Source organism: Chaetodon trifascialis, chromosome 6 (assembly GCF_039877785.1).
Source record: "Chaetodon trifascialis isolate fChaTrf1 chromosome 6, fChaTrf1.hap1, whole genome shotgun sequence".
In the NCBI taxonomy this organism is placed as follows: domain Eukaryota; kingdom Metazoa; phylum Chordata; class Actinopteri; order Chaetodontiformes; family Chaetodontidae; genus Chaetodon; species Chaetodon trifascialis.
This window is the reverse complement of record NC_092061.1, coordinates 4894159-4904265: the sequence shown is the minus strand read 5'-3', so window position 1 is coordinate 4904265 and position 10107 is coordinate 4894159. Positions and strand designations below refer to the sequence as shown.

Sequence of the window (10107 nt, the reverse complement as noted above, 5' to 3'; positions counted from 1 at the left end):
TTTGTGCTGCGTCAGCTCCTTGATCCGTGGGCTGCGTTCAAATTTCCCACCGTCCTTGCCTCGTAGAAAACAAGCTGAGAGTCACAGATGCGCTGACATCATCACATCTGGCTCCCATTTTCCAGGAATCGCTCAGGAGCAGATAAGAAGATCTGAGTACGAGAGCCAAGGATGTCACACTGTCTCACAGTCCAGGATAGCACAATGTGAGTGCCATCGTGGACCACATGATCATGATATGATGGGAGCTGAAATAATTTGCTCTATAAATCCTGCTGATGCTTGAGGAATATGATGGCGGTGTGTGACTTGATCGAACAAGAATGTATTTTCATGATATAACACACAAACACGCGCATGGAAAGGACATGTTAGAAAAACGTGGACCATCTAGAAGTACCGAACGTAAATGGAGGCCTATGACAGCATGTGACAGCACATTCTTCTGCATATGTCACCCCGCTCTACATGTTGTTGGTCCAAACCTCCCCAAGGTCTGCTCCATAAACAAAACTGTCAGCCCCTCCACACACACACACACACACACACACACACACACACACACACACACACACACACACACACACACACACACACACACACACACACACACACACACACACACACACACACACCTCTAAATCAGGGCCTCTCAAAGCAAAGTTTATGAAAGCTTTATCATCCTGACACCATGGTCTAATTTCAGGGCAGCTTTGTATGGGAAAGCAGACGCGGAGCCCCTTTTTTAACAGAGATTTGTGTTCTCTTTCTATTTCTGCGTGACCCTGCCATTTGTTTACGCCCGTCATATTTCACCTCCAAAGGACGAGGAAGTCAAAAAGCTTATGTTTGCTCAGTTTGGACGAGCAAAAGGGAAGCAGAGTGAAGAGAGAAAGAAGCAATTTGGAAAAACGTGTTCTTCCGTCCTCGGGGTTTGTGTTTACAGAGGTAAGAATGTGATTTAAAATTGCACACGCACAAACAGACCGAGGCTCAAGGGGAACATATCTCAGGGTTGTTGTGGAGGCACATAGCTGAGCACTGACCTCACCTGGAAGGCTGATGAGAAGACCTTCAGATTCACAGATAATGTGTAGACCTCTCTCTCTCTCACACACACACACACACACACACACACACATGGGCAAAGGGTATGTTTGACTTGTATGAATACACTCTGTCTTTTCTTTCTCTTTCCAATCACCGCCTTTTGTTTCCATCTTCGCCACATACCCCTGATGTTTCCCTCTCCCATCACGCCTGTCTAGCACCTCAAATGACCTCAATTGTCTCTAGAGGCTAAGCCATTAAAGAGGAGCAGCCGGTGTATTTGTGAGTTCAGCTGTCAGATAAATGTGTGTACACCACTGGGCGTATCGCTTGTGACTAACTTCCAGTTGTATCATCACCACCGATGAGCCTCTCCCTCATCCACCTCATTATCTACCTCCAAAAGAGCAATAACATGACTCCTCCACTGAGCTCAGCATTTTCATGACAGGAGGAGGTGAGACAGAGCTGCCAAAGTGTCTTCAGGAAGACAATAAATGTTCCTGTTTGCAAGATATATTTGATTTTTGGCTAAATTCTATGATTTTAACTGCTATAACTGTGTAAAACTGGCACAAATAGCACTTACAGATAAAAGGTTGGACACATTCCAGCAGCTCAGACTGTGAACATCACAGGACAATCTCAGTGGAAAGGCTATATTTCTGGAAACTTGAACACAAGACTGCAACCATTCACGCAAATATGAGAGTGCATGCTCACACAAGGAGGTGGGTAAAGAGAGGAGCAGTGGAAAACGTATTATTAGTGACGTGCAGGACAACAGGAGCACAAAGCTCAAGCTGTGACCCCTGAACCCAAGCACATCTCTGGCCCATCAGGTCTGAACACACATAAACCTGCCAGGCAAGCCCCGATACACCCCAGGAAAACAGGATTTGGACTAATCCATGCCTGCAAGGAAGTGGTTTGTTTGGAAGAAGTTTTTTTTGTCAGTTCAGAGTGAGATGTTTTGTATTTTATGCAATGTCACACATCAGCAGATGGCGGACCAGTCACATGCAGAGGGACTTTTAAAAATGAGTGAATTATCTAAGAGGCCTGTTTTAAAAGTTAAGAGTTCTCTGAGAGTCCTGGAGAGGATGTTGCGTGCCAACAGACCACTCAACGCTCCGTCACCCACACTCTGCTAGTTTAGACTATGTCAGGAAAGCAGGAAGCTGAACAAAAAGCTTGTGACAATTAGAGAAGGAGTTTCAGTAAATGAAGAGAAAATCCCCACGTGCACACACACACATGTCTAAATCCCCACTGGACATACAATCATTCCCACATTTAGACCCCATCCCCAACAACAGCTGCCACCGCACCCCAGCAGAGGAAATGCCAAAGTCCTCTGAAGTGGAGCATAACAGCACTGCAGTTCACATCCACAGCGAAACGCTGAGAGGCTGGAAGGGCAGGAGAGCCTCTAATAGCAGGAAGTTGTAAGAATAATAGCGGCATGGGGATGTCATGCCCCCTGTCCCTCTGGCATGTAAGCTTTGGCCAAAACAGCAGAGTCAGTCTGCTCTGCATGTTAGCTTATCCAACTATTGCAGCATTTTTCATACAACTTACAGTCAGGGTTTACCAGATGTCAGCTTTCTGGGGAGAAATGTACTTTTCCAAACAACAACAAAATGATACCAGCAGGCTTAGCAGTTACAAAACATCACGCCAGATTTGTGTCTCTATTTTTGTCACGTTTCTTTAAATTATGGCAACGTTTTGAAACACCAGAGATATCTTTTATTTCACAGATGCTCACTCTCCTCTAATCTAAACACTGAAAGCATTAAATTATATATAAAAAGCAGCAGACCTCTTACTTATTTCCTTGACTGAAAAATATTGCAACCCTGACAGTGAAAGATGCACCCAAGGAAGAAGAACACAAAGATCAAAATGGAAATTCTTTGCCTTAAAAGGAAGTGGTTATTTTCACGAGTGATGGCTGTTGTCGGGTGATGTGTCAATCCAATATTCAGCAGAGGATTACTCAGTCACTGGGAACTGTTTCCAGATCAGATCTTAGCAGTGAAAAGCATGGCATGGCGTATTAAATGTTAGCACCAGTGATCTAAAAATCAAATGTCGTGAGGTCAAATCTACATCGGCAAATGAAAACCTGTGACGTTTATCCTCTACATCTGTCCAGGATTATCTAAGAATGGCTGCTAAGTAAATTACAGAGCTCAGGAGCCTTCCCATAATCCCAGATCTTAAACCCCCAATGCCACTGACCCACAGTCAAATACCAGCGCCTGAGTGTGTGTGCGGGAGCTTGTCTGGAGTTCACAGCTTGTGCTCTTGTAAGCATGTGAACGTGTGAGCCCACATCAGTGTTTGTGTGTGTTTGTGTGGTCAGTTTGTGTGTGTGGCACTGCTGGGCAGCCACTGAGTGGACCCCCAGCCGCTCTTAAACACTGAAACAGCCTCCCCTGTTCTTTTTTTTTTTAATGTGCTGCCCGCCTCAGACTCAGTTCCCATGAAATTGGCCCTTCTTTGGCTCCTTCAGATTGCCTGCACTGTAAATGGCTTCTATGGAGTCTGCCAGGGGCCAGTGGGGGCCGATTCAAAGACAAAAAAGAGACAAAGAGAGCCTGACAGATCCAAAGCTGCCGCCCTGCCCCTGTAGCCCCTCTAAACCACATCAGCAACTCCTACGGTGGGTTTTTGTTCAAAGGAAAGCTTAGCTATCACAATTATTTTGAAAAATAACAATAACTTACAAAATAAATAATCTTATTGGATTGTTCAATGCGGCTGACCCTCAGCTATCGTTCATTTGCTGGGAATATTACATAAAGGTATGGTGCAATAACTCCACACAATGTGTTACATGAATGTAAGGCCAGTGAAGGGCAGAGAAGATGCCTTAAAGAAGAGTTGCCAAGTCAGGCTCAGGATAAGAAGGATGCATGAGACAGTCATGATCTGTGTTGCTGAGTGTAACCCAGCCAGTGAAGTCATTATGCTTTCCACTCTCTCAACGGGAGGTGGGGCTTTCTAGTGCAAACTTATTCTATCCCGCTGCACAAAGACCAGTGTGCAGTCGCAGTCTCCTCCACGCTGTGAGTGCGCAGCGCCCGCACAGATCGCTCCAACTTGGAACTTAAGCTCACGTTGCATGAACCTGCGTACCTTCACTGCTGTTTTCTCGGCCGCGAACGAGCCTCCGTGTTCCGCTGTGGCTGTTTTCCAGCAGATACTCCGACCCCGAAAACCGTCGGGACCAGTGAAGAGAGAAGCTGCGGGAGTGGTCAGGAAACTTTTGCCATCATGAGCACGCCAACGGTCAACCTTGATACCTACAGCCTGTCGCTGCTCACGGCCAAAGAGGACATCCTCAACCCCCGTTCCTCCACTAACTGGTAACCATACTGCTCTTGAGCAAGATTGCATCTGCACGCCGAAGCAGAATCCTGTTTGTCTGCAGCAAAACGCAAAAGATTAAATGTCAACTTCATTATTCTGCGTTATTATAATGAGAAAATTACGAAAGCGAGCAGAACCAGTAACTTTCATGAAACTTTCGTGTTCTCCATCTTGTTTTGCTGAGTGGGTCGCAGCCCTTTACGCATAACCAGGTTGATCTGTTGCGTAAGCAGCGGCTTGATTTCAGCTAATCCAGTGAGGGATACGGAGGTGGCCAGCACAGGGACAGCACGCAACCTGGAGCAGCAATGACAAATGCATGCAGGCTGGTTTAGCAGAACAGTCTAAGTATTGTCTCGCCCCTCCAGAGAACTGTAGTGAGGTGAGGGTTGCCGTCCATTACGCACGCCAGGCGGCTGGTGTGCCTCAGAGCACAGCACCTGGCCGGCGGTGCGCTGCTCTCACCCGGACCCTGCGTCCATGACTTTGCTATTCTCCCCCAGGAGCTGTGAGCCTTCATTCTTTGTCCTGAGGATCATGTTTCTGCTGATGTGCTGATCTCTGACAGGGGTTGTCTTTCAGGGAGAGGCTCTTTAATTCGACCCACAGCATAGTACCATCCACAACCCAACTAACCTATGCTAATTATTAAAATGTTGAGAAATAATCAAAATGTTAACAAGTTTTAAATCTCACCTCTTGATGATTCTTCAACACACCATCAGCTGAAATATTTAATTTCATTCATTCTGCTCTGGCATGTGGGAGAAAACATCCTGCTGTTACCTGACCACCTGACACTTGGCCCATTCTGTCCTTTTGTCATAGGGTTTGGCAGCTCTGTCACTATGGCAACCTATCCATCTTTTCCAAACAATAGGAATCTCCAACTCTGTCCATGTCTCAACCTCCTTCTCCAGTTTCTTCCTCCCTCCTGCTGTGTGTGTGGTATTGCCATCTCCAGCTGCAGACTTGTTGTCACTGGCTATACTCAGCAAATACAGGGAACATTAAAGAAGCTATGACCCCGCTTTTTCCAAGTATCCACTCACTCTGTTGAAGTTATAGTTTCAAGAAGGCCAACTCCACATGTGCTGTCATGTGGAAGTAGGGGACTGATTCTGCCCATCTCTGTTCATCTTCCTCTGCCTCACATCTCTTTCTGCCCCCTTTTCCTACGTTCTTCCTGGCTTTTTGTCACTCCACGCTGACTTGAGGATATGAGATTCAGAGCACTATGAGTTAACCTTGACAAGCTAAAATCTTCGTGAATGGGGTGGAAAGAAGTTCCCCATCCAGGCAGAACATGCCTACTTTCCATTCTTTCTTGCATTTGGGAAAATCTCTAAAAGTTTCCATGTTTAGTATCACTATGGAGGTTTGGTCTCATGGCAGCACCTCCATAGTGGTACTTCACTGATCCAGCAGTTTCTCATTGGAGAGCATTTTCCTGAGGTTTCAGAGTAAAAGAGGTCTGCCAACTTGCTGCCTCTCAAACAATCACACAAACTGACATGTCCATCTATCCACGACCTGCACGTGTTTGGTTGTGCTTACAGGAGAATAAAAGAAAATCCCCCAGAATTCATTGAGCCCACTTTAAAAGGCTAAATAACTCTGCTCTGACTGAATAGAAAGGTGGGAGGGGGACACGATGATGTCATGTTTCCCACTGTCAAACCACTGAAACAGACACCCACCTCGCGCATGTGTGTCTGTGTTTGTTGAGGGGATTTTACGTGCGTGCATGTGAGTTTGCATGTGAATGTATTTGTGTCTGGGTGTACATATGCATCCTGCAGAGACTATTAAAGTGGGTCTGGGGCGTTGAGAAGTTTGCACAGAGAGAGGCAGGGGGCTGGTTTTGTTGAACGATCCCGCCCCCACTGTGTGGCCTTGAGGTCCCTGTGCGTATTATCTAATGACCTTGTGTCCTGAATGGGAAACAGACCCTTTGTGGGCGAGACTCTCAAGAAAAGAGGAGCATTTTCAATGCATCCTTCTTTCAGAAAACTCTGCTCAACATACAGCCTCGGAGGTCTCTCCTGTGTCTCCCAGACCACTGAGGACTACAAAGTGTCCCACTGGTAGGCTGGAAACCTCCACTGTCTGCATGCTTTTTGTGTTTGTGTGTACTTTGAGAGACTGAAAGAGAGAGAAACAGTGAAAATGCAAGATCCCAAGGACATTGTCTAATCCTCTGAGCAGGAAATACTTTTGATTCTTACCAACAAAAATCCTGATTTATGACCATTTTACACCAAACTGGCACTTTAAGTAAGGTCGCAGTTCTTCATGTGGCCATACACAAATGGAAACATTTGTAAGCAACTATGCTGACATCTTTCATATGAGCCCTTGCTTTTCACTCGAGCACAAAGTAAAACGAATCCTGTCTTTTTTTTTTTTTAACAGTTGAAGAAAATACCTCAGTCAGTGGTTTGGTCTACACATTTTACACATTTTCATCTCAGCCAATGAGACAGTGTAAATAAGAGCAATTTTCCAAAGCAGCCTTACCAGAGGTGTCTTCCTGCCAAGTATCAAATAGAGTGCAGCACCAGCTTAGCCAAGCATGTAAAAGAAGGGGAGAAATCAGTTTAGAAAATGTTTACAGCATTGTTTAAGCCTTGCAAAGCATATCAGATGGGAATTCCTATTGCTCTGTGGAGCAGTTTGACCTCTATTCATCAGAGCTGGGTGTGGGCTGTATCCAGACATCTGCAGGCCCTGGTGACTTTCAACACACCTTCCTCATAGACTTCTTGCTCTGATACTGTGTTGTGCTTGTGTTAAGTGTTTCACTATGTTCTCCTGCAGGGATTATCACAGTCAGCAGGCAGTGACGCATAAAGTAAATATCTGATTTCATTGTAGTAACAGAAGAGTATTCAGAGACCGATCCGTCTTTTCTTTGTCATTCTGGTTTGATAGTCGAGTTCTTGACAGATCAGATATTCTGAAGAATTTCTGAAGAGCAGTCATGGTCATGTCAATGTCATGGATGACGCTAAGTTTCAGGTTTGAAATTCACGTCTGACAACACTTATTTTTTAAAGGCCTCCACTTTATGTTAGTAACGTCTTATGAATGGCGTCCTACATGTTGTTCTTTTTCCCTCCAGGGCTCTAATGCAACATGTCATTTAACCCACTGAATTCATTAATTACCTGGATACGGATCATTTCTTTTCATTTTTACGTTCATTCATCTTCTCTTTGGCTTTGACTGTCTGTGGAAACTTTGGAATTCAATCTTACCCATTTTCATGTAAGAAGCAGCACGCTACCCTCCTCTTCAGGCCTCTGATCTCTTTAGAAGGGACTCTCCTGTTGATGATAAATGGAGGAGCCTTTATTTCAGCACAGGCCCGGGGTGTTTGTGTTGCTGTTACTTGCCAGAATTTCCACAGGCTCATGCATGATTAACCGAGACCTAAAGAGTTTGCGGGTCTAAAGTTACGTTGCACGGAATACACCTGTGGGTGCGGGGAGAGGATGGGAGGTGGGAAGGTAAAACACATGCCTGCCGTTATGAGTGAATGCACACACTTAAGTGCGACTGCTTGTGTATAGGTGTACAGTATTTCCTGACTCCAGAGGGAGATTATATGTGCAAGTGCAGCAAGTCAGTCATCTTGTTTGTAAAGATAAATAACCATTATCATCACACTGTTATCACGACATTACTCACCGCCTGAACTTCCTCGGAAAGGTTCTGCTTTTCATACAGTTCCTTATTTATCCACAAATACCCAACTGTCAGAAAGAGACTGAATAGCATATTAATGCTTGCTGTTGACACATGAGCTGTTGTGTAGCGCTCTGCTTTGAAACAAATACTTCTGGTCACTTGACTGTGGAATCCCACAGACAGAAAACAAGCAGTCTGCTCGGTTTCCTCTAGCTGTTCAGGATAAAGCTTCAAAGGCTGCACACAGTGTTGTTAACAGGCTGAACGATAACAGGACACGTTTGATCGATTCTTGATATAAATAGCAGTAAACTGTAAATGGGAAGGATGGATACACTGGACCGATGCCCAGTCCACTCTCTCTCTCTTTGTTGTCTCTTTCTCCATCTCTGCTTCCTCTGTAATACTTTGCAGTAGCTGTCTGTGTGACCTGGATCTCCACTGATCTCCAAAGAAGAATGCATCCTACCACTTATCACAGCACTGCTACTGTGAAAACCTTGCAGTACCAGTTTTGTGTTTGTAACATTTTGCATGAGCCCAAAATCAAATATTAGGGCTGCTTTTCGTAGTGTGCAGAATGCAAGGCACAGCAGTGAAATGACTCGGGTTGAGGACTAGGAGTAACTTTACCCAAAGGTCTTCTCACCACAGCTGCAAGAGATAAAAAGACGAGTACTTGGCCCGACCAGGCTTCAGGCTTTCATTCTTGGCCGGACACTGTGACTGATCTGTGTGTACTCGGGCAATTCAAGTGCTTCTGGTGTGACATTAGGGCAAAAGATAAGAATGCAAGTGTTCGAAAAGCGACTGCACGCCACCAACATAGTTGCCATTTCGAAGATACAAGGTTTACACCTGACATCGGCACGATTTGTTTGTGCCTTCTGCAGAAAGTACCCTCAGCTTTCTGAGCTGCTTGTGTGAGCATGTCTGTGGGTGGCATGCTGGAGGATGATGACAATGATGGCTGTAATGGCTGTTATATGTATATCCGTTTAAATGAACTTAGAGAATGATTCTAACAGTAATCACTAAACAACTGCTTACTACTGCCTTAAACATTGTTTAGATTCATCTGGGCTCTAAGATGAAGCTGCAGTGTAATAGTAGGTCTCACGCATGATGAGACATGACTGCAGAGGGTTATACTGTATGTGTGTATTGTGTGCGTGTGTATTGTGTGTGTGTCTCTGTATGTTTTGGTTCCTTAGCGTGCAAACTGTTGGTTGCGAGACCGCAAATTGACACCGTGTTGAAGTGTGACTTGTAATTGCCCCACAGAAGATGCAGAAGGTTGCTCATTAATGTTTCATGACTTGGTGGCACTGCAGAGCTCTTGACCACAAATTTCATGTTTCCATGTGTCATGTTCCTGCTGCGATGTGGCCGGACAATGCTTGTGATTCCACCAGAAGTGCCGCAGCGTGTTTCAGAAGCCTCCCAGAAGGGGCTTTCTGTTTCGATCCACGGAGAATACGTACCTAGTCTGAAGAACACGTTTCACTATGTAGCCTACTTACCCATGGTAGAAGCACGAACATCAAGGAAAGATCAACAAAATCTGAGCAAGTCAACAAAATCAGGCCGTTAAAATGCTCTGCTTCTGAAACACTCCCAGTCTTGCCTGGTGGAACTTCTGGGTGATTCTTTTCAGAGTCAGTTCATATCGGGAACGAAATAACTTAATAACTTAACAAAAAAGAGCTGCTACCTTTCAAAAGACATTGCATCACGTAGGTGTAACTTTACTACATGGTACACAAAAAAGTGTGTAATTACACACTTTTTGAGTAATTTGTGTAATTACATGAAAAAAGTGTGTAATTACACACTTTTTGTGTAATTTGTGTAATTTTTGTGTACCATGTGCCATGGGGCCTGATGAGTAATGAATCGTTAATGAGTAGGCTAATTCCTGAACAACCCCCCCGGTGCTCTGAGCTCCACGTCCACGCAGAGTCTTCTAATGAGACCGTTAAC

At 44.9% G+C, this 10107-nt stretch overlaps 1 protein-coding gene across 1 annotated transcript in view; it reads left to right on the top strand.

Moving 5' to 3' along the window:
• The first annotated feature begins 4024 nt into the window (after positions 1–4024).
• The window catches only part of LOC139333079 (drebrin), a 30638-nt gene continuing 24555 nt past the window's right edge, over positions 4025–10107 (top strand). Inside the window, exon 1 of the mRNA XM_070965340.1 lies at positions 4025–4427. Within this exon, the coding sequence (XP_070821441.1) occupies positions 4336–4427 (92 nt within the window). The 5' untranslated portion in view covers positions 4025–4335. The remainder of the gene's footprint in view (positions 4428–10107) is intronic.